The sequence below is a fragment of the Chrysemys picta genome, chromosome 25, assembly GCF_011386835.1.
Source record: "Chrysemys picta bellii isolate R12L10 chromosome 25, ASM1138683v2, whole genome shotgun sequence".
In the NCBI taxonomy this organism is placed as follows: domain Eukaryota; kingdom Metazoa; phylum Chordata; order Testudines; family Emydidae; genus Chrysemys; species Chrysemys picta.
Genome location: NC_088815.1, coordinates 11,971,786 through 11,995,346, shown reverse-complemented (window position 1 = coordinate 11,995,346; position 23,561 = coordinate 11,971,786). Strand labels below are relative to the sequence as shown.

General features: G+C 52.9%; 2 protein-coding genes across 5 annotated transcripts in view; both read left to right on the top strand.

Annotated features, from left to right (window-relative positions):
• The first annotated feature begins 1,598 nt into the window (after window positions 1-1,598).
• CNN2 (calponin 2) lies at window positions 1,599-18,799 on the top strand. Its single transcript, XM_005281045.5, has 7 exons — window positions 1,599-1,768; window positions 12,015-12,136; window positions 13,309-13,375; window positions 13,507-13,644; window positions 15,790-15,906; window positions 16,544-16,690; window positions 17,183-18,799. The coding sequence occupies exons 1-7, from the start codon at window positions 1,706-1,708 to the stop codon at window positions 17,444-17,446; spliced, it is 918 nt and encodes a 305-aa protein (XP_005281102.1). The 5' UTR covers window positions 1,599-1,705; the 3' UTR covers window positions 17,447-18,799.
• A 2,992-nt stretch (window positions 18,800-21,791) lies between these two features.
• ABCA7 (ATP binding cassette subfamily A member 7) overlaps window positions 21,792-23,561 on the top strand; it is a 47,043-nt gene continuing 45,273 nt past the window's right edge. For 2 of the 4 annotated variants that reach the window (XM_065578697.1, XM_065578698.1), the window contains exon 1: window positions 21,797-21,988. The gene's annotated coding sequence lies outside the window, so the exon portion shown is untranslated. Of the gene's footprint in view, window positions 21,989-23,561 lie in introns of all 4 variants that reach the window. The other 2 variants (XR_010594963.1, XM_065578699.1) reach the window with 2 other exon arrangements.

The window sequence follows — 23,561 nt, the reverse complement described above, 5'->3', positions numbered from 1 at the left end:
AGTGGGAGTATGGGGATAGATAGATAGACAGAGGGGGTGTATGGGGATAGATAGAGTGGGAGTATGGGGATAGATAGATAGAGTGGGAGTATGGGGATAGATAGATAGATAGATAGATAGATAGATAGATAGATAGATAGATAGATGATAGATAGATAGAGTGGGGGTATGGGGATGGATAGACAGACAGACAGACAGAGTAAGGCCACGGTGTCTCAGTAGTAAGATTACATGTGTTGAGAAATGGTGCCAGCCACCTACAGTGTTCTGTCACCCGCCTCTCCCAGGCCGCGCCCTCATTAGGATTCACTCTTCGCTACACGCCTGGATGACACCCAGTTACTCCTGGGAACGGTGATCTTAATTCCGTCACCCTGGGAAAGTGACACTTAAATGGGACCTGATTGACACTGGGAGCTGCTGGGGGCTGGGATGGGGTTCTCCAGCACAATGGAGGTGCGTAGTGACGGGCTAATAAGGGATGGTTGGATGGGATGCAGCCGACATCCCCAGCTTCCAGTAGAAGATGCACCTTTTCCTGCCATTGGAAACAACTTTCTGTCCAGCCTGGGAGCAGAAGGAAGCCTCACCCAGCCCTGCCCTGATGAGCTTCTAACCCCGATGAGCTCACTGCCTTGGTATGTGTGGGAGGGCTGGGAAGGCAATCAGCATCCTGGGGCATACCCCATCCTCCGCTTGGGCTCCTGGATGAATTCAGGACAGCCCCCTGTGTGTGGGGAGAAAGGGGGTGTATAGCCACGTCCATCACTGCAGCATGCCCAGCCCTATAGTGTGTGTGAAGGAGGGGGACGGGGTTGTGTGTACATGGGAGGGCTGGCGGGCTCGTAGGGACCATTGTGTGTTTGAAGGGGTCGGGTAGGCCCAGGAGTCTGGGTGAGGCGCCCTGAGCATCTGACATAAGCAGTGATGAATTTTTGCCAGGGCGGAGAGCCCCGGCACCTCTAGGCTTGGCAGTTCATAGTCCCGGCAATCTGGGCTCACCTGAGCCCTGGACATAAGGGATTGTGAAGGTGTGTGTGTGTGTGTGTGTGTGTGTGTGTGTGTGTGAGGGGGGCGTGTCACGGGTTGGCTGTACTCTAGGGTGGATGGGTCTGAGTGTGAGGAGAGTGGGTGTTTGTTTCTAGGGTGAGTGTAACAAACATTCGGTGTGTCTGGGGAGATGGGTGGGTGGTGTGTCAGTGCTCTGGGAGGGGGCGTGTGAAGGGGAGGGTGTCTGTGTGTGAGGCGGGGTTGTGTGTCAGGGCTGGGTGTCTGTTATGTGAAGCAGGGTGTGTGTGTGTGTGACTGGGGCGCGGGGGGGGGCAGGGGATCAAGCCCCCAAACCTAGTGGGAAATCCCGTCCCTGTCCCCTGGGATCTGCCCCGGCCAGAGCGCCCAGGGCTCCATCTCTCACACTTGCCCAGCTCGTCAGCCTGACAAAGTCTCCTGCAACGGAGCCGGCGCTGGAAGGGGGGCGCAGCCCCCAGCTCTGACCCCGGGGGTCACTGGGGGGACACGCACAGGAAACTCCCCATCCTGCAGGAATTCGGAGCTTTCCTGCCCTTATAAGGCTATTTTAACTCCCCTCCAATCAGCGGGAGGAGGCGGTGCCCGGCGCGGCCAAAACCTCCGGAGCAGGGCGAGGGAGTCTCCCGTACGCGCCGCGGCCCCCGGACCTGGCCCAGAGCAGTCCCCGGAGCGCACCATGAGCAGCACGCAATTCAACAAGGGCCCGTCCTACGGCTTGTCCGCGGAGGTCAAGAGCAGGGTGAGGCTGGCGGCTCGCCAGACAAGTTTGTAGGGGGGCTGTGATGTGCCTGGGCGCGGGGCCCGAGGGGGCTCTGGGGTGCTGCCCGGTGCGCTCTGGGGAGCTCCCCGGTGCGCTCTGGGCTGCTGGCGAGGGCTAGACTGTCCAGTTCCAAATTCTCCCAGCCGTGTCCTTCGCGCGCAGCCAGCGCCCTGGCCCGGCTCGGTCCCAGCTGCTGGCCCTGGGGAAATCTGCCTCCAATCTCCTCTTCCGCCCCCCCTTTCCTCAGCCCTGGCTGGGACCTCTCCTTCCGGGCTTTGCAGCGGCCTCTGGGGATAGAGAAGCGCCGCACCTCCCCCTGCCCCCAAAGTTGGAGGGGACCAGGAGGTCTCCCTGCCACTGGTCCCATAAGCCGGTTCCAGGCTCCATCTAGCAGCACTTTTTCCTGGGCTGCCCGGCTCCTTGGGCCCTTCCAAGTGTGTTTGGTGCAAGGACAGATTCTGCCCTGGTGCAGTTCCATGCACGCTGAGCACCCCCCAAAACCTCGCCTGGCTCTGCCCAATGGACAGGGCGTAATCTGTGCCGGGCACCTCCGGCCTTGCCGCATCAGGTATGAAAGCAAAAAAATGACTCGCGCCTCAGCCGCTCTCACTCTGAATTAAGCCCTGCTAATGGGGGTCTAGAAAGTAGCTTTGAGGGGGTGTGGCCAAGGGGGAGTCCAATGTATCTCTGCATCCAGGTGCCCTGAGTTTCTGGGGGGATGCCCATCTGCGCCAAGGGAGGGTGGTGGGAAGCAGCTAGGTGTAGCCTGCTCCTCAGGCTGAACTGGGTAGGCTGGGGGCATCGCTTTCCATTCCTCTGTTTGCCACAACAAATCTCAGAGCATCCATTTCCTCCTCCTCCTCTCCAGCTGATCCTGACCCAAGAGCCATGTTACTTGGCTGACTATCTTAGCCCTGGTCGGCTTATTAAGCGCATTGTAGCTTTAAACGCCTCTCCCCCTTTGTTACTGCTAACATCTGAACTCCGGCCCCATTCAGTCTGTCTTGCATTTTACTACTCTTAGACCAAGTTAAAACTGGTCATTTTCACTTTTGTTTCTAGTCAGTTTCCCGCTCTGCTTCTCTGTCCCAGGGCTGCAAAGTTTGGCTTCAGGATTTCCCTGCTCAGTTTAGAAATGTGAACTCTCTCTTCCCCTTTACACCCTCCCCCCCCCCAAAAAAAATCCCCTCTCTTGCTACAAAATTTACATTTCTGGGCCTGAACTGGTCCTCCCTCTGAACTGAGTGTGGTCTCAGCTGGTTCTGTAGCTGGCTGTGATGCTGATGGCCCTGGGGGAAACAGAGGTTAACTCTAGATTTTGGGTAAAGGTGGTTAAATCCTGCCTTCTGTTAGGAGAAATGTACAAGAGCACAGACCTAACCCTCTGAGAAGGGAGGCTATTAGGCAAGGGTGTGCAGGTGTGGGCAGAAAACAAGCCGTGGGGCTGTGGCTTGATAAAAGGAGACAAGTCTTTCCATAATAGCAAACTCCTCTCAGGGGAAGGTGTGGGGACACAGCTGTGTGGACGCTATGGTGCAGCTTCTTGGCTATCAATTTGTGTCATCCTAATTTTTAAACCTATAATTTACAGATTAGCTTGCTCGTGTTCTGAGTGTAATTAAAATAAACACTAGGTGTGATCCTGGGAAGGCTTTTTTTTAAATTAGTATTACACCTGTTCCAACAGATTTTTTTTTTTTTACCCCTGACTCGACCTAACTCCCTATTTCCATGGCAATTTGGCCTCCATTTGTCAATGTGTTTGCTATAATCCCTGAGAAACACAACTGACCTAAATAACATTGTAATAAACTAAGTGTCTAGGGCCTGTCTTTGTTCCTATGCTACCTACAACTTCCAGAAGTCTCAGGAGGCCTTACCCTACAAATAACTTTGTGCCGGGGAAAAGGATCCTTCCTTTCCCCAAGTTAAATTGCCAATGATGGGAATGTGGGCTAGTGGTTAGAGCATGGCTCTGGGAGTGGGGGTTCCTGGCTTCTGTTCCCTGCTGTGATGCTGACCCCGTGCCTCTCTTTGGGCCACCTCTCAAAGTCTAAATTAAATGTTTATGGAGCATTTAATATAATAGGTATATATATCATATCTCACAGAACTGGAAGGGACCCCAAAAGATCATTGAGTCCAGCCTCTGCCTTCACTAGCAGGACCAAGTACTGATTTTGCCCCAGATCCCTAAGTGGCTCCCCTCAAGGATTGAACTCACAACCCTGGGTCTAGCAGGCCAATGCTCAAACCACTGAGCTATCCCTCCCCCCATTGGGAGAGCAGTGGCTGTTGGGACAGTCCTATCTGCACAGTGTGTCCTACCGGGGTCCTTGATTGAGGTTCTGTAGTGCCGCTGTAATACAATAAAGCTGTTTATGCAAGTTCTGAGCGGTCCTATGGCGGAAGGGGGACTTGCTAGCCCATTACAACACAGCCGTGAGCGACTGCCGGGGCTGCAACTGCCGCCTTGGAGTCTAGCCCTAAGGGGCCTTCCTTATTCACAGTGACGCCAGGGAAGTCTCCCACTGGTGCATGTATAGACAGGCTGCCGGTGGCATTTATGTAGCTGCGTCATCCAGACCAGCTCTTTTGTGGGTTAGTCACAGCACAATCTAACCCCCAGAACGAGCGCTCCCCATTGGTGAAGCTGTTGAGAGTCCGATTTCACGCCAACGTCCAGTGCGGATGCAGCCACCAGAGCTGCCTTCTGCAAAGGGGTGAACTTCTGGTCTCTCCAGATCTAGTTCAGATTGATTCTGTCACTTGTGATCCCCTCTCTGGCTCAGGAAGGGTTCCTGTGGGCGGGGCACAGGCTGAAAGGGATGGGAATCCTTCCCTTCTCCATCTGCTCCCGCTGCAGCTGCAATGTGACAGGTTTCCTCTGCACCCATCCTCTGGGACCAGCTTGCTCAATTGGCTAATGGGACATTGCCGAGGGCTCTCTGGGAGCAGGTTCCCGCGTACTGATCTGTAATACAGTAATAAAGAGCTGCATTGCGCTAGGTGTTCTACTGCAGGTGCCTCTTCTCTCTGCAGCCTTCCACTGTCTCTGCTCGGAAACACCTCTAGCAAAACCTTATGGCCCAATCCTGAAGTGTTCTTGCACAAGATGGAGGCAATACCATGGCTGAACACTAAGTAACCTACAAATGTGGGCACTTTGTGAGTGTTCTCTTGAAACGCAGCCGAGTGAGGTGTTTTTATAGCCAATGGGACAGGCTAGCATTGAGCAAGTGCTTAATTCTTGTCAACCGTTTGACCTGTTTTATAACCCCCATAAAAACAGTACAGATATCTGCAGTTGCTGTGTAGCACCAAGATCTGGAAGAGAACCCGCCATAAGGCTCTGTCCCAACCCGGAAGAGTGATCACTAACGTATGCCAGCTTAAACCCAATTTTAAGTCAGCCCTTTGTCTGGTCAGCACTGCCCAAGGGACAAGCAGTTTCTGCTCTAGGTTGCTTAAGGGGGCGATGCTATAAAGGGAGGGAAGGGGAACTCCAGAACCCAGTGGAAAAGGTGTGTTTGACATGCCCACCTCCCCTGGTTTGTATTGGCAGCAGTCACCCTGTTTTTTCTCCAGACGTTGCAGCAGTACCTAGGCATTGCCGAAGCAGAAAAGATGCACTGGTTTAACTAGATCAAAGTCTGTGGTGCCAACCCCCTAAATGTAGAGGCACTCGAACCTGTTTAATCCTTGCTTGGTTCAGTTCAGTCAGCTACACCCTCGAGGGAGTTGGCACACACAGTAGTTTGACATTCAGGATTTGCACCATGGATTTTGATCTAGTTAAACCAGTACAACTTTTCTAAGGGTAGAAGTCCTTGCAAATGCCACAGATTCCATTCTCCTTTTGGGGCCAGCTTGTCTGTCTCCTCCTCCTTCTTCTCTCTCCCCCCCCATAAAAAAAAATTAGCTCCCTCAGTCCCTGGGTCAAACCAATCCAGCACCTAACCAGATTCACAGCAGAGTCTAGGGGAAAGAATTCAGACTTTGCAGCATTAATTGCAGAATGCTGACATGCTCCCTCCCCCAGAAATCGGAACAGTTCCCCTGGCCATGCAACCTGGTGCAGAAACTACTTGGGGAGGTGATAATGTTGGTGTGAGAGGGGAACCTGTAATGTTTGTCCCTCTCCAAGGGAAGCTCTCTCTTGCTGGGCTGGGTTGTTAATGCCAATATGAATCTCTCTTGCCTTCTGAGGGTCCTATCCAAACTGCCAACGTTGCTCACTTTGGATTCTGCAGTTAGGGGGTTGGGTGATCAAGATCTTGCCTGTTCTCTGTCTGTCAGCTCCTGGAATTGTGAATGCTCTTGATAGATCAGTGGGGGAAGGGAGGCTTTCTAAAGTACCATGGAGGCGGTCTTTAAAGCTCCTCCTGGATCAGGGCCCTGTTGTGCAAACCATCCTTGCCCCAGGGAGCTTAGAGTGTGATAAATATGGGGGTGGGGGTGGCAATAGCACGAGGGACTGGTGTCTGCTCCGATAGGTCTGTAGTAGCTAAACAGCAGCTGGTGCTACCCATGGGGCTGGGATGGCCGATGAAACCCAGAGCAGTGCAGTCCCAGAACTGAAGCTAGGATTAGATGTTCTCATTTGCCATGTGTGCGTGTGCAGTCACGCTGCAGAGTCTACGTCGCTCTGGCTTATTTAAACCTTCATGCTTCAGGGCACAGACCGGCCACTAACTGATGAGGGTTAGGTAGTAACTTCCCCTCCAATTAACTTCCTTCCACATGGGGGCTGCCCCTCTGTCCGAAGCAGCTGGTGCTGGGTGAGAAGGATCCCAGCCTGGTCCTGTATGTTGTCCTGTGTTCTGATTTATCCTGGGTCCCTGTGACACCCAGCAAACTTGTTCAGATTCCTCCATCATGCGAGCTCCCATCCCGAGGCCAGTGCAAGGCCCTTGAGTGTAGATCAGTTTGACATGCCAGACTAGCTGCACCAAGAACCGGGGGGGTGGGAGAAGGAAGGGTGCAGGGCTGTGGATTAGTGCTAGATTCTCCCGGGCCACAGGCTAGGATCTCCAATGCCTCTTGTATGCGTTGAGCAAGGCCCTCCCCTTGCATTGCTGCTGTCAACAGGTCTCTCCTTCCCCAGCACACCCCAGTCCCCTTCACCGGTTGCAAAAGGGAATGAAGAAAGCTGTTGTGAAACCAGAGCTGAGTGTTTCACAGCAGGGTGTTTAGCAGCCAGGGCTCATGGGCTGGGCAGCTAGTGACCTTACAGTAGTTCAATGCTCTGAATCCAGTGGGGGTTTGGATCTTCCATGGGCTTCTCCAGAGCCTAAGCTCTCCCTTTTCCACATGGGTGCCCTTCCCGGCTGTGATGGGCTGTGAGTCTGCAGTTGATCCAACGCATTCGTACCCTTCTATCCAAAGTACCCTCTGGTGGAGTGCGTTATTTCCCCCACTTTATAAGCAGGGAAACCGAGGCAGGGGTGAAGTGACTTGCCCAAGGGTCACAGCAGGGGTTGTCAGAGCTGAGATTGGGAGTGAGATCCTCCTATCTCCTGCTGTATGCTTGGGCCACCAGAGGGCTCTCCAGCAATCTGGAACCAGACTCCCAGGAGAGCTCTGCTCGCATCATGAGGTTTATGGTCCCCTGTGTGGACAGCGCCAAGCTCTCTTGGAACTGGGCCTGTTGTGGGCGTGATTCTCTCTGGTTAATCTGACCCTTCCTCTCCTGGCCCCTGCATCTCCATAACTGAGTTTGCCTCCTTGTGGGTGGGGAGCCTTGTTCCTGAGGCAGGCTGAGCTGTCCCATGCCAAGTCCTCAGCAGCAGGTAGAGAGGCCCAGATGGGAGTACAGATGAGCTGGGCTGTGTGGCTGCCTCTGCTGGAAAGCACATGCCAAAGGCTGTGAGTCGGGCCCTACCAAATTCATGGCCATGAAAAACCTGTCACGGACCATGAAATCTGGTCTTTTGTTGCTTTTACCCTATACTAGACAGATTTCACGGGGGAGACCAGCGTTTCTCAAATGGGATTCCTGACCCAAAAGGGAATTGCAGGGGGGTCGTGGTATTTCCACCCTTACTCCTGCGCTGCCTTCAGAGCTGGGCGGCCAGAGATCGGTCACTGTTGGCCCGGCACCCAGCTCTCCAGCAGCAGTGCCGAAGTAAGGGTAACAGTACCGCATCCCCCCCCACTACAATAACCTTGCAACCCTCCCAGAACTCCTTTTTGGGTCAGGACCCCTATAATTCCAACTGTGAAACTTCAGATTTAAATAGCTTAAAATCATGAAACTTACCTTTTTTTAAATCCTATGATCGTGACATTGGTAGGGCCCAACTGGGAGCCTGGAGCACTCAGCGCGTAGAACAATCTCTCTCGACTCGTCAAGGGTTTTGCCCCTGTCCCTTCCGGAAGACTCTGTAGTCAATGAACTTGTAGTGCTCTCGGGGAGCTGGGCTAAGATGCCTGTCCCTTCCCAAGATAAGCCAAGGCTGATCTCACCCCTCCTAACGCTACCTTTGCAGACTACTGGGGTTTGTTAAACATGGAAGTCAGGTTGTTACGAGCTGGGATGAAAAGTGATGTTTGAGCTGTGAGCATTCAGAGCACGGCTGACAAGCAGTCCACTCTGGGGTGGAGGACTACAAGCAACCCCCAGTGCCAGAAGAGGGGAACTTTCTCCAAGGAGACTGTCAAGTCCAGGGGACCTTTTCCCCCAGGCAGAGGGAACACCCACATACTAAACTGCACAGTGCTAGTCTTGTCCCTTGGAAGGGCTGAATTGATCTTGTTGGGATTTGACCCTGTAGTCTCAGGGAACTGACTGGCATTGTAAGTATCTAATGTGACCCAGTAGCTCAATGTCATGTGCCCACTTGTGGCTGGTTCATCTAAAAAGATAAAAGCCTACTACTGCTGCCATCTAAGAGAGCTGCACCCCTAGCTGAAGAGGTAGAGGCCCATGTTTCTAGTGCCAAAGGTTCTAGGTTTAATGACTCCAGTAAGTGGATGGTGGTTATACTTAGCCCCCTATGAACGAGCAGCCTTCTTCCTTCCTGATCCGTATGCAGCTTAAACGCTGCTCCAGAAGCAGCCAGCAGCTCCTCCGGCATCTGCCTTTGACAGGTGCTCTTGGGCATGAGCCCCTAACAGAGGCTACTTAGGAGCAGCTGGGGTAGGGCGTCTGACATGCCGACGCCTCTCCTCTGGCAGCAGGGACCCGCTGTCTCCTTCTCGTTTTTAAAGCTGCTTGTCCCGCTGATCAGCAGCGAAGGGCCCGCAGCCTGGACAGCTGGCCTCGATTTAAACAAGGCACTTTGCATTCTTGGCATAGTCGCGGTGACCAAGGAATCTGCCCAGACGCATTCCTGGGCTGCAGGGAGCGGCATCTGGTCCTGACCCCGAGGGCAGTGGTTTGGGCTGCAGTGCTGGGGCCTCAGAGCCCTTGCTCTGTCCCGCTCCAACACTCCCCTTCAAGGATCCCAAGGGCTTCCCCTCCCCTGGGAGGCAGGTGTTAGAGATCTGGGGGCGGGTGTCAGACTATCCCTGCTAAACACCGCTCCCTTCCCAGTGCTGGCTATAGACCCCAGGAGCCCTCTCTGCGTCCGGTCTGAGCATGGACCCCTGAACAAAGCTGACTTGGGGAGGGGACGGACAAATCAGTCCTGCCGCTCCCTCTCCTGCCCTGAGTGACACTCTTCCTGGGCCTGGGGGGAGGGGAGGGGCATGCTGGGACCTGGGTGAAGAGGGCAGAATCTTGCCCAGCTTCCCAATGGCGGTCATGCCAGCGCACCAAGATCCTGGATCGTCTATCGCCGCGACGGCACTGGGCTCGGGGGAGCAAGATATGTGATTCTATTCTAACCGGCAAAGTCAGGGAGGACTGGAAGATACAGACCTAGAAAAAATTCGGGGGCAAAGCAAGATATTGCCAGAGGGGGGACAACTGCCCCGTTGCCCCATAGGAAATGACCCCCTGATCTGTAGGCTCAGGTTTTATTGACAGTGGCCTTTTTATGTGACGGGGCGGAAGCAAATGAGCATTGAGAGACTGTTGGAGTTGGCCCTGTGTCCATGGAGGGGCAGATGCAGCCGGCCTCTCGCATGCTGATGTGGGGTGAACTTAATCCACAGCATTAAAGGTCACCTGCGAAAGAGGGTAGGTAGCACCTGGGCGCTCTCCTGGCCGCTTCAAAAAGGCCTGAAAAGTTCCCTACTAAACACGTTGTTTTGCTGGATCTCTCGAATGAAGTCTGGTCTTGCTGTGGGCTGCGGCGCTTTCCCGGGCCTCGAATCCAAGGGCTCACGTCTTTAACAAAGAGCGCCCTTCTCCCCAGTGGGGGCAGTCACTTGAGCTAAATGAGTCTTACAGATTAACGTGAATTTAAAAACTGCCTGTCTACTCCCAGCTGTGTTGCTCCTACTCCATCTCTGGGCCAGTTCTCCTGCCGTTCAGTCTCCTGAAGAGACAGGCCTTGAATTTCTACTGTTCAAATCAAACCAGCTGGAAAACTAGTTGGCTTCTTGTAAACAAAACTTTTCCAGTCCTTCCTCCTGCTGCACCAAGGAAAAGGCTGAAGTGCAATTGCTTTATTGCCCCCTTCTAGGAGATTCAGATATATCTAGACTGCGTGGTGAGTTGTGCTGGCTGACACAGGATGTCAATCGTGCCAGCAGCCCGGTGTCTTAACCACAACACCTCCTACCTCTCGCTAGCTTCTCTCTTGTAATGATCACTCGGTGCTTTTTATAGCCTGCTTTGTCTGCGACCTTCAAGGCCGGGCACGGCGGGGGTCAGTCATGTCTCTGCGCTGGGGAAGGAGGGCTGAGCCAATAAGTGCAGTGGGGGGTTTTGGGAGACAGACTGCAATTGGTCAACCTGGGATTTGGGCAGGGGGAGTGGAACGTTCCCCCCCGCTCTCCTGAGAAGCGACAGGTGATCTCCAGTGACCTCGTTGTCAGAGGCTGCGCCGTTTCTCGGCTGGGGAAGAGTGTGACGTGATGCCATCGCACCTGACCCAAGCTTCCAAAAACATCCAGTGGGAACCAGCCCAGAGCCGTCTCTGCTGGGTTCGCTCTCGTGGGGATGGGGATTTTAGAGCGGCCTAGAGTAAAAACCAGCCTCTTCCTCCTGTGTCAAAACCCAGCGAATAAGGAAGTTGTTAAACTCTGCTGCTGGATCTGCCCCGGCTGGCTGCTGAGGGACTGCCAGGGCTTGTACACTGCAGCAGAGACTGCGGGTCTCTTCGTTGCTGAGCTCCTGCACCGTCTGGCTTTCCTGTGCATCAGGAAGTGGTCGCTGACCAAGTAGTTGGTGCCATCCAGACAGCCCCTTCCTGACGCTGGGCCCTCTGGTCTCCAGCCCGCTTAGCTTCAGCCCGGTGGGCTCCTAGGGGGTCTAGCGCCAAATGCCGGGCACTGATTTGGGGTTTTTTCTCTTGCCACCACTGGGGAGCTGTGTCCTGACCAGTCTTTCCAGTGGCCATGCTGACGTGACATTGACCTGCACTGATGATCTCCTCTCCTCCCCACCCCACCCCGTTGGCCTGTGCCTTACAGGGGAACCTGCTGCTTGCACGCTTGGGTAGAGTGAAGCTGGGCCCCTTTTCACTAGCTAGGCTGCTGCAAAGGGGCTGTGGGGTCAAAGGAAACCCAGTGCCAGTCAGTGTGGTGTGGGGGTGCTGGTGCCAGGTTGAGGAACGTAGTTGGATAGCTTCCCATTGGTGCACACGCTGGGCAGTGCCAAGGTATTGATTCTGCACTGACCAGCCCTGGGCACAAAGGGGATGGGTCAGAATATGGGTGTGAGTGGGCATGGCTGGGGCAGACACGTACCCTGTTTATATGGGCACTGCTGGGGAGCAACCTAGAGGACCACTGAAACAGGGGTACAACTTGAGGCTGCTTTAGCCTGCGCTGGGGGGCTGCAAAGCTAATGCAGCCCCCCACACACCCACCTTTCCGTGGGGAGCTACACATCTGCCTTAGACCAGGTGGCCCTGGTATTGTCCTGCCCCCTTTCAGCTTTCCCAGAGGTCTCTGATCATGGAGTCTGACTTGTTTCCCATGGTCGTGTATCCTAGCAGCCCTTACTGAAATGTGCTGCTTGCTCTGTAGATGTCCGCTACCCCTGTGCAGCGAGAGAGCACGTGGCCTTGTGGCTGTGCTCACCGGGAAGTGGGCAGTGGGAGGAGGGGCGGCTAGCCTAGGGCCCCAGCGAGGAGCTGCCTGACTCTTCCATTCTCCGCTCTCCTCCCAGCTTGCCCAGAAGTACGATCCCCAGAAGGAGGCTGAGCTGCGGATATGGATCGAGAGCATCACCGGGAAGGAGATCGGCCCCGATTTCCAGTCGGGGCTGAAGGATGGAGTGATCCTCTGCGAGTGAGTCTGGGAGGGCCCTGGGGGAATCCTGGGTCTGCATTGGGGCAGGGAGCTGATGGAACAGCAGGCTGTGACCACTGACCTCCCCTTGCCATCCAGGGGAAGAGCTCCACTTCCTTCCATCTTGCTGGCTAGTTGCCCCCGTCCTGCGTCAAGGGCCACAGCCGGAGCTGCAGACCAGCTTGGCGGCTTAAAGCCAACGGTGTCACTTCACAAAAATGTCGGGGAGGTGCAAAGTTGCATACAGGGCCCAATGCAGCTAGCTCAGTGGGAACTTGCATTTTTGCCATTCCAAACTCCCTTGCCGCATTATAATGCTGATGGCGTTCCCATCGCTGCTTTCCTGTGCAAGGACAGCACGGCCAGGAGCGGCTCTGGGGACCATAATATTCATGCTTCCTTAAGTGTGAGTTTCAGTCTTAACACTGAATTAACGTAGTCTTGTGCCCTGCGTGCGTCCAGCACCTAGAACAATGGCCCATGCCAGGACTCCTAGCTACTCCCCTAATGAACAGTGTGGCTAGCCTGGATCTTAGCGACTTGGGTTTTTAATATTGCATCCACTGTGGCTCTGTAGTGTAGACACAGCCCATGTCGGCATGGCTGTACCGGTAGAGCCTGCTAGTGTCGATGCAGTATACGCCACGAGAAGGTGTCCTGCTGCGGTAGGAGCATCACCGTTCTGAACAGTGTTGGCCTCTGTTGCCGTCTGGGGGTTTTGTCACCATTAGTCACTGGGGGTGCAGTGGCTTTTTCACACTCCTGACTGATGTGGCTACACGGGGGGGTAAGTTTTGTGCAGCCCACGCCTGAGGCAGTGTCCCCTAGTGGCCTGAGACTGAGGAGACCTGGATTCCATTCCTGGCTCTACCACTGACCTGCTGGGTGACCTGGGGCAAGTCACTTTTTCTCTGCCTCCATTTCACAGATGGGGCATGATCTTGCCCCCCCCCCCCCCCTTGTGAAATGCTCTGTGAGCGGATGAGACACTCTGTGTGAGAGTCTAGGGATGAACATTTCTTCTGCTAACTGTTTAGCTTTGTGGACGTCCTTCTCTCTGACGGATGCTTGTTTAAAAGTAGCCGAACCTCCTAAAGATGCTTGTGCTGGAAATGTGCCTCCACACCGGGTGGTTGGCGTCCGCTCTGACGGCTCTTTCTCGCTCTCTCCAGGCTCATGAACAAGCTGCAGCCAGGCTCCGTGAGGAAGATCAACCGCTCGGCTCAGACCTGGCACCAGGTATGTGCTGGGCTGCTCCTTTTACAGCAAGGGTGGCCTGGCTGATCGCTAGCCTGGAAGCGGCTTCTCAACCGCTGCCTCGCGGGTTCCTTCTCTGGCCTGTGTCTTTATCCGGCTCTCTTCCCCGCCAGCTGGAGAACCTCTCCAACTTCATCAAGGCCATGGTTCAGTACGGCATGAACCCCGTCGACCTCTTTGAAGCCAACGACTTCTTCGAGACCGGGAACATGACCCAGGTGCAAGTGTGCCTGCTGGCTCTGGCAGGCATGGTGAGTACTGCTCTGAGGCTGATGCACTGGGACTACGAAAGGCACCCTCCCCCATCCGTGGTATACCCTTGGTATGGAGGCAGGGGGGAGCCAGAGGCTGGAGGGGGCAGAGCCAGGGCAGCTCGGCACCCTGGTGATTCTGTGCCCCTGCAAAGCTCTGTAGGGGCAGTTGAAGCAGGAACGTGAGTCTGGTTAACTCTCGGGGCTGCCTTAGCCTGCACCACCTGCTTTCCCTCCGACCCTGCACTGGCGTCCGTGCAGGGATGGACCCGGCCTGGTGTCTAACTGGATCTGTCCCATATGGCCTGTGGGCAGGAGTGATCATTCCTTCTCCTAGCCCACCCAGCTCCCATGGGTTTGGGGTGAGGGTGGCTGGGGGGGGGGATGGGTCTCAAGAGCCCTAGGGTGCCAAAGGAAGTGGCTACACTGAGGACTCCTGACAGCAGAGGTGCAGTTCTTCCCTCCTCCAAAATGTCCCGGCTTTAAAGCCAAAGCGAGGCTCAAACTTCCCCGTGGGGCTCTTGTTCTCTGGGGGGTGGGAAGAACTGATCTTGCCCCAGCACGCGGAGCCAGCTGCAGCCAGGAGCCTTTCCAGTGAGCTCAGGGGGGGCAGGGAGGAGGAAGCAGCTCTGTTAAGGGAAGCCTCCGTTCTCAAAAGCAGGCTGGCTTGTGGGAGGGCTGTAAGGGAAGTAGCGGCTTGGCCACTTTGGGCTGGAGCTGTCGCTCTTGGCCCAAACCATGAGGCGCCAGGTCTCTGAGGTGTGGGCTCCTTGCTTTGCACGGGGCCCGGCTGGGCTGGGCTGGCTAGCGAGAGCCATTGCCTTGTGGTGACTGGATTTTATACCCTGCGAGGATGAAGGATAAAGCTAGTAGAAAGTAGGTCAGTGGCTGCCTTAGGATAAAGGCACAATGGATGTGGTCTCATGGCTCCTCTGACAAGGATGAAGGTGTTGGCCCCAGTGTCCTGGCCAAGTTCTCCTTTGGGTAACTCCTTAAATTACTACACAAGCCCCTGAAGACTCATTAACGCAGCATCTAGTGCATGTGCACTGGAAGTCACCATGTCTGGCCTGCAGAGGTCACCATCTAACTCCAGGACATAAAGGCCAGACGGGACCACCTCTCATCTGACCTCTTGCACGTTGCAGGCCACAGAACCTCTCCCACCAATTCCTGCAATAGGCCCATAACCTCTGGCTGAGTTACCGAAGTCCTCAACTGTTGATTTAAACACCTCTAGTCAGAGAATCCCCCATTTACTCTAGTTCACACCAGCAAATGACCCATGACCCACGCTGCAGAAGACCTTGGATGCTGGAGTCCTTGCGCTCTGTCTCTGCACCACTTACAAATCTGCCACGTTCCACCCCATAAACAGCTGCATTTCCATGGTGGATAAAGGATCTACGCTTTGTGGGTATAGCTTGAAGAACTGTAAAATACCTTGCGCCCTGTCAAAGGTGCTGTGGGGGAAATGAACAAATAGCCGTCTCTGTATGGGATATACAACCTCATGGGCTTAAGTCAATCTCTAGCTCAGGGGTCGGCAACCTTTCAGAAGTGGTGTGCCGAGTCTTCATTTATTCACTCTAATTTAAGGTTTCGTGTGCCAGTAATACATTTTAATGTTTTTAGAAGGTCTCTTTCTATAATATAGAACTAAACTATTGTATGTAAAGTAAACAAGGTTTTCAAAATGTTTAAGAAGCTTCATTTAAAATTAAATTAAAATGCAGAGCCCCCCGGACCGGTGGCTAGGACCCGGGCAGTGTGAGTGCCACTGAAAATCAGCTCGTGTGCCGCCTTCGGCACGTGTGCCATAGGTTGCCTATCCCTGCTCTAGTTGTTGGGTGATGGTGGTGGTGTTAGGATGAGACTTTCATGGGTGGATTGGGGTGGGGGGAGGTTATCCCTTAACTGCAGAATTTCTTGCACCTTCCTGTGAGGCATCCCCTGCAGGCCGCTGCCTGAGCAGGGATACCGAGCGAGATGGACTAGGGGGCTGATACAGAATCCAACCCAGGAACTGGATGTTGACTGACAATGTTCATGCAACATTAGGTTGTAGAACCTCTTCTATGCAGGAACAGAACTCGCTGGTTCTAATACACCCCTCCCCCTGCCTCCCCCTTCTCTCTGCTGCAGGCAAAGACCAAGGGGATACAAAGCGACGTGGACATCGGGGTGAAATACTCAGAGAAACAACAGAGGAACTTCGATGATGCAAAAATGAAGGCTGGCCAGTGTGTCATCGGGCTTCAGGTGAGCTGGGCAAGGGTGGGCTAGGCAGGGGTGGGGGAGGCATGTCTTATGAAGTCCTGTTAGCCCTTTAACACCTGAATTCACTGCCACTGCATAGGGCTGATGGGCAAAAGACTTAATAGCCTGGAAGGTCTCCTGTTACAGGCTGGATATGAAACATCCAGCACAAAACAGAACTGCCCCATGCCCTTCATCTCTTCACTGCTGTCCTGGCCTTGTTGGCATGTCTGCTCTTCCCCTGGGGGGCTGGGGTGTGTATCGAACAGGTTCTCTGGTCTGAAGGGCTGTATTACAGACTCCCTCCTCCCCACCAACTGAGGTTTGGACCTGGAGAATTGTCCTCACAGGGAATTGGGGATGGGAAGTTCTATCCGGGGACAGTTGTGGCTCTGCAGAGATGAAATCCATGACGCACTGGAAAGCACGCAATTGGAGGCAGGGCTAGAATCCCCGCCCTGGGGAATCCTCATACTTACCCCTCTGAATAGAGGCCGTCTTTGAGCCATGAGTCATGCTTAGTATGGGAGCAGGGAGAGGAGACTTAGCCAGGTTGTGCTGTCTTATTTGAGGTGGGGGGAACCTGCTTCATACATCGGTTGGGATGTAAGCTTAATTCTCCATGTAACTCTGCCCACAGATGGGCACAAACAAGTGTGCCAGCCAGTCTGGCATGACGGCCTACGGCACCAGGAGACATCTCTATGATCCCAAAAACCAGATCCTGGCCCCCATGGACCATTCCACCATCAGCCTTCAGATGGGCACCAACAAGTGTGCTAGCCAGGTAAGCAGGCAGTCATGGGCCTGGTGAACCGTCTGTGGGGAGGTAAAAGGGGCCAGTTGAGTGACTGGAGTCTCTTCAGCACAACATCTGGGGTTAAGGGTGGCATTAAAGAAGGTAGATTCCTGACTGGGCAGCTGGGCTAAATCCAGGAAAGCCCCAGAGGTGCCTACTTGATGTAATCTGTGCCTCCTCAGACTGCTGGAGAGCTGGTCTTGTGGTTCAGGCACTGGACCAGTATGTGGATTTGGATTCCTGGCCCTGCCATAGACTCCCTGTGTGACCTTGCCCAAGTTCCTTAATCTCTGTGTCTGCTTCCCCACCTGTAAAACAGAAGCTGTACACTCCCTCCTGCCCCCCATCGCCACACGGTCTAGGTAGATCAGCTGTTTGGGTAGGGTTTTGCATGTTCTGTGGTGCCTTGTGAAGTGAGGGCCCAATCCCCAATGGGGGTTTCCAGCTGCCACTGTTACCATGAATAATCTGGTCTCTCAGGTGGGCATGACGGCTCCTGGCACGAGGAGACACATCTACGACACCAAAATGGGCACCGAGAAGTGCGACAACACCTCCATGTCCCTCCAGATGGGCTCCAACCAGGGAGCCAATCAGAGCGGCCAGGTCTTCGGCCTGGGCCGACAGATCTACGATCCCAAGTACTGTCCCCAGGGCAACGCCGGTGATGTGGCCAACGCAGTGTACGACCAGAGCACGGACCCACCGGAGTACCACTACTACCGAGAAGAGGAGGGCTACTGAGCCTTGCGCCCTGCCTGGCCACAAGGCCGCCTCCCCAGGCCAGCTTTGTACAGATCTCTGTTGCCGGCAACACTCCAGTATCTATAGCCTTTTTGTAACTTTTTTTTAAACAAATCTATTTTTTTTTTTTTTTTTTTTTTTTTTCCTGAGCAAAGACAAAAATCCCCTGATCCTAGAGGAGAGAGTTGGTGGTGGCTTCTTAAAATCCTCTTACCTTTTGGGGTGTAGCCTGTTGCTTGCAACTAGCAGAATGCAAACAAGGCAGGCCTTTAAGTGCTGATGGAGTCCACTTCTAGTCATCCAGGGAGACCCGTACCAGCAAAACACTGAGGCTACATGTGTTTCTTGGGGAGGGGGGCAGAGTGGGGAACTTGCTCGCAAACGGGATGCAACCTTCTAGCATTGCAGTCCTCTGTGTTGCAAGAATGCTGCTTATTCTTCATGCTCTGACATGATTCTGGTGACGCTGTTGCAGTTCTAGCAGCATAGGTGTCGATGGCATCAAACACCCCAGGCCTTCCCAAATGACTCCTGGTTACACTAGTGAGGTCACGAAATCTCAAAGGGAATTAGAGGTGGAGTCTCCCACATTGGCTCTGGTAAAGCCTTTGCCAGCTCTTCCTGCTTCTGGAGATCTTGCTCAAAGGGCCAAGGAATCCTTTTTTTAGGTGCCTTTTTATGATGCCAAAAGTGAAGCTCTAAAAGGCTCATGCTCTTTTAATGTATATACTTTTTAAAGTGAGGCAAGGACAGTAACCTACCTTGGTGACATCCTAGGGACCAAGTGTTTAACTTGATATCTAAAATACTCTTATTTTGTGGCTCCTTCTCTCTCCTCTTCCCTTTGCCTCCCTCCTTGGAAGGGAAGAGGGAAGGAAGAATCTTCTTACCTGATCCTGTCGTTGATGGTGCTCAGGCAGACTGCTGCATCTGCACAACTGCGGGATGCTTGGTTGTGTAGGCATTGCCCTGTTGCTAGGATCCTTACAAGTGTTAGATGCTTTTGTATGCTTGGCTCCCCCTTAATTTAAACCATCTGGAAACTTTTTTTTTTTTAAAGTTGCATTTGTATGTGGCCTCCTGATCAGTGTGTCAACTTGAGCATTCCTCAGCCGTACTGTGTTCTATAGGGGCGGGGAACAACACTGCACTACTGGTAAATTACAAAACTGGATGGGATCTCAGCCAGAGCTGTGTTTGAAGTCAGAGACTTCCTTCTGCATATGGATAACCTAAATACTGCACAGTCCTCCCCAGGTGCTACTGTCCTTGTAAAGGTAGCTTAGAACTTTTTTGAATAAAATGTGAAACTGTAATATTTGAATATAGGCAATAAAAGTCTTTCGGATAAGACTTGCGCTGTTGTGACTTTATTTTGTAAAGTATATAACAAATGGATCTGGCTCCATTACAGAATTACTTGTTTCTTGCTTGGCGCTGTCGCTGGTTATAAGCTGGGACGGGCCTCAGATTCCAAAGGCAGTTGGAAAGGCATTCCCCCCCACCCCTGTATTGAAATAACATTCATTTTGGTCACTGGCTGTCTCTCAACCGCTTTCCTAAGACTCAAATATTTTAAGTTTTTCTCCTATTGGAGACTATTGATCTGTTCTATTGACACTCCAAATTAGAGTAGATGCCTTATTGGATGGTATCTTTAAGGGAACTCCTGTATTGGAAAGAGTGTTGTGTGTTTTTTTTTTTTTTTTTTTTTTTTTTTTTTCTCCCCTTGGTCAATTTACATTCCATTTCTCATGGTCAACTAAACTTGATGCTAGAAGATAACTTAACTTAACCCAACACCTGCAGCTCAGTTATACCTGAACTCAATACCATCTTAGGTGGGGATCTTGCTAGGCTTGGCTGAATCAGACCTTGTTTCTCCCATCCAGTGCTTTCCCTGCCGTTGTCTCAGTAGGTGGTGCTGTTCCCTTAGTGCTGAAGATGTCTAGAAATAAAATGCTCGTCACCTAACCCGGAAGCCAATTTCTTCAGCCCTGTGAATCAAAGTGAAGACTTGCTGTCCCAGCTGAAATGCCAAAAGCAACCAGCACAAACAGTGATTACTAAACTAGTAGTGCCAAGTACTCAAACTAGGAGTCTGGCCGTGGGTGGGTGGGTCGGAGCGTCACAAAACTTTAACTCGTGCAAGTCTGGCAATACAGTAACAACATGAGCACACAGGAATGGAGTTTTTAAAATTCCTTCTGGAAGGTAATGATGTATAATAATGCCCCTCTTCAACAGTTGGGTTCCACACTTGAGGTGGTTCTGGAGCTCATTGGTTGAGGTTTGGTGATTCCGGTGGAGAGTTTAGTTGGCATTACATAGCCACGCCGGTTAGACAATCACACATATGGGGAAAACCATGCGGCCATGCCATCTTAGCCCTTGCATTGCTGTCCTACAGCCATACTGTCCCTGTAATAAACAACTTATTTAAAGTAATCAACAGATTCTTTTCTACATGAAGTGGTGTGAGGCTGCTTGATTTTGCTGTCCAAGGTAACTGAGGTGCATGTGAGCAGCAGCCTTCAGGCCTGATTCTGCCCTGCATTTTGCACCGCCCCTGTCCAGAGCTGGTGTGAAATGCTACCACCTCAGAACAGTGTGATGTTGATTCTGATGTAAATAACTAATCTTTAGAGTAATAGAAGATTGGGCTCTTGTGAGGTGAGATTAGCACAGGTCTAGGAATAAAGCGATATATCTTTAAAGAGGCTGTGTGTACAGGTGGAGGGCTCAGCCCCTGTTCCTGTACATCACTTCTAGAATTAAAAGCATAAATAAACAGTGGCTCATTTTAACCTGAAATGAGTTGGGGATTTTTTGTTTGTTGTTAGTAGGGTGACCAGATGTCCCAATTTATAGGGACAGTCCAGATTTTTGGATCTTTTTCTTATACAGGCTATTACCCCCCCCCTCCCGATTTTTCACACTTGCTGTCTGGTCACCCTAGTTGTTATCCTTGCACTGCTTTCCACCCTCATTGCTTCCTGTAGCAGGTGTGCCTTGGCTTGCAATTCAGCCTACACTTGCCGTAGAAAGTCCTGTGCTTTCAGTAACTGGCTTCTTGTAGTAGAGGAGGAGGACTCCTTTTTTGGTGAGTGGAAGGCTCCAGCATGGGGGCCTGTGAAAGTCCGACAACTGCCAAACTCCCCAGGCACTGGGGGGCGGGGTTTGCTTCTGTGAACTCAGTCTCTGAAAACTTGGCCTCAGATGGGGAAGGTGGCTGCACACTGCTACAGACTAGGGACCGAATGGCTAGGTAGCAGTTCTGCTGAAAAGGACCTAGGGGTCACAGTGGACGAGAAGCTGGATATGAGTCAACAGTGTGCTCTTGTTGCCAAGAAGGCTAACGGCATTTTGGGCTGTATAAGTAGGGGCATTGCCAGCAGATCGAGGAACGTGATCGTTCCCCTTTATTCGACATTGGTGAGGCCTCATCTGGAATACTGTGTCCAGTTTTGGGCCCCACACTACAAGAAGGATGTGGAAAAATTGGAAAGAGTCCAGCGGAGGGCAACAAAAATGATTAGGGGTCTGGAGCACATGACTTATGAGGAGAGGCTGAGAGAACTGGGATTGTTTAGTCTCCAGAAGAGAAGAATGAGGGGGGATTTGATAGCAGCCTTCAACTACCTGAAGGGGGGTTCCAAAGAGGATGGAGCTCGGCTGTTCTCAGTGGTGGCAGATGACAGAACAAGGAGCAATGGTCTCAAGTTGCGGTGGGGGAGGTCCAGGTTGGATATCAGGAAAAACTATTTCACTAGGAGGGTGGTGAAACACTGGAATGCGTTACCTAGGGAGGTGGTGGAGTCTCCTTCCTTGGAGGTTTTTAAGGCCCGGCTTGAAAAAGCCCTGGCTGGGATGATTTAGCTGGGAATTGGTCCTGCTTTGAGCAGGGGGTTGGACTAGATGACCTCTTGAGGTCCCTTCCAACTCTGATATTCTATGATTCTATGATAAGCATGGGTGTAGGGAAAGGGGGTTGTGGGCTGTAGAGTCAGGGCTAGGCATAACTAAGCCACTGCTTAGGGCCCTGAGCAGGGGCCCCCTATTAATTAGTAGGAGGTGTTGTGTAGGGGTGGTCCCCCAAAATATCCCTGCTTAGCACCCCTAATGGACTACCCTAGGCACTGGAGCTCTGCTTGGGGAAGGTGCCCCTGCATCACTCTGCAAAAGGCCAGAGCCCAGGTCTGAATTTGAACTGCCCCTGGGGTGGGAAGGGGCAATTCAAACCCAGCCTGAAGTGTCTGCCCCCAGTTCTGCCTTCTTCGCTCCCTCTGAGCAGCAACGGGCCCTTTAAGAAAATATGTGACGTCACCCGACAGGCAATAACCCCTCCCCTCGGGCCGCACGCGGCGGCTTTGTAGCCATAAGGCTGGGGCGTGGGCGGTGCCCGACGTTCCAAAGCCGAACGCTGGCGGCTCGGAGGAGGGGCTAGCGGAACGCTGAGACTGCCCCAGCAGCCGGCCGGCGCGGGGAGAGAGCGGCTGGGGGCTTCCCTTAAAGGGGCCGCGCTGGCTATGGAGTGAGCAGGTACGGGGGGGTAGCAGTACAGCTAGGCGGGGAGGGGGAGTCCTAGAGACAGGGGGGGTCCTGGGGGTCCCAGGGCAGCAGGACCCATCTCAGGTCAACAGAGGTCACAGGAAGTTGCAGCAGAGTTGCAGGTGGCCGAGGGGTAGCAACTGCTGGCTCTGTAGCTACAACTTCTGCATCTGGGCAGGGCTTCTCCTGACCTCTGCCCTGACCCCAGCGCAGAAGGCAGCATCTCCTGCCCACTTCAGGGGACGCAGAGAGCCTGCAGCCCACCCTCTCCAAAGTGCTCCCCCCTGTTTTCCCCTCTTTCCTTTGGGGTGCGATTGCTTCCTTCCGTCCTAGTCTCTGCAGGGGCAGGGCTTGGACGCTAGCCAAGGGCATCCCGGAGCGTGGCCTCGCAATCCCTGATCCTCTGGGGCTCAGCGGAACTTGATATGCGGCTGTGGTGGAATTGAAGCCAGTTCTCAGCAGACGTCTCAGGGAATCAGCTCGCTGCATCCCAGTGTTGATAAAATCCCTGGAGTCGCTTCCAGAGTACGCAGGGCAGGGAAGGAGGTGGCCGTGGATGGCTGGCTTTTATCTGGCACTAGTTTATCGGTGTAAAGCTGGAGGAGGGGTGAGGATGAAGATCGTGCTGGTACCAGCGTGCAAGAGAAACCTAATGAAAAGACACTGGAGAACCCAGGGAGTGGGGAATGCTAGTTTATTATTATCCCACGGAAAGCTGCTCCCCACCGGCGGAGGGCCTGGATCTCCATGGCTTGCGCTTTGTGCAGTTGTTTACTCCAGTGCAAATGTGACTGAATGGGAATGGTCGTGGGTTTGCCCTGGGGTCAATGGCAGCGGGAGGTGCAGGGTGAAAGAGCCAGCCCTGTTGAGGGGTTCTGATTACATCAGGGTAGCTGCGCCAGTGCTTTGCTGTGTAATCGGCACTTCCGGGGAGCAGCGTGTGCCGACCTGATCAGAGCTTTCTTGGCTAGGTTATTTCTTCCTGATGATAAAAACCCATTTGTATGAAAAGCCTGCACGGAGCATCCTGTACTCCTGGGCTTTTCTTTGTGAGATTGATTGTGAAAGAGAGGTTTTTGGTTTTTTTTCCTCCTGTCTAAATATAAATAGTTGCAGGTTGATTTCAGTGTGGTTACAGTCCCCTTGGTGGTTGGGATGGAGGGATTTGTGCATCAGAGACAGCCCATCCTAACACAGTTCTGGTTACTGCTGTTTTTACATCTTGGTTGGTTCAAACGCTCTCACAGTTCTGGGTGGCTCTTTCATGACACTTCGGCTTTTTCCCATGGCTACCATTTTGATAACCTCCTACCTGACAAGTGACTTGATTTTTCATGTTTTTGGCAAGCAGGTGTCAGGGTAGGTTGATATTAGGCTGACACTCACGTGCAAATGCTTTATGCCCAAGGAGCAAACCATCAGTATACATCAAGGGCTGATGTCAAGTTGACTGGGAATTGCAGTGTTGCCATTCCTGTGATAACTGGTGTTTTATTTAAAGTCCCAGACATGGAATCCTCTGATTATGTGAAAAATCTCCTCTTTTTCTTTTTTTAAGTAAGCT

Bases quoted from the DNA above. Each gene is read 5' to 3' on its own strand.
- CNN2 (XM_005281045.5), top strand. From the start codon at position 1,706: ATGAGCAGCACGCAATTCAACAAGGGCCCGTCCTACGGCTTGTCCGCG. The intron at 15,907-16,543 runs GTGAGCTGGGCA...CTCTGCCCACAG, and splicing joins AGTGTGTCATCGGGCTTCAG to ATGGGCACAAACAAGTGTGC. The intron at 16,691-17,182 runs GTAAGCAGGCAG...CTGGTCTCTCAG, and splicing joins CCAACAAGTGTGCTAGCCAG to GTGGGCATGACGGCTCCTGG.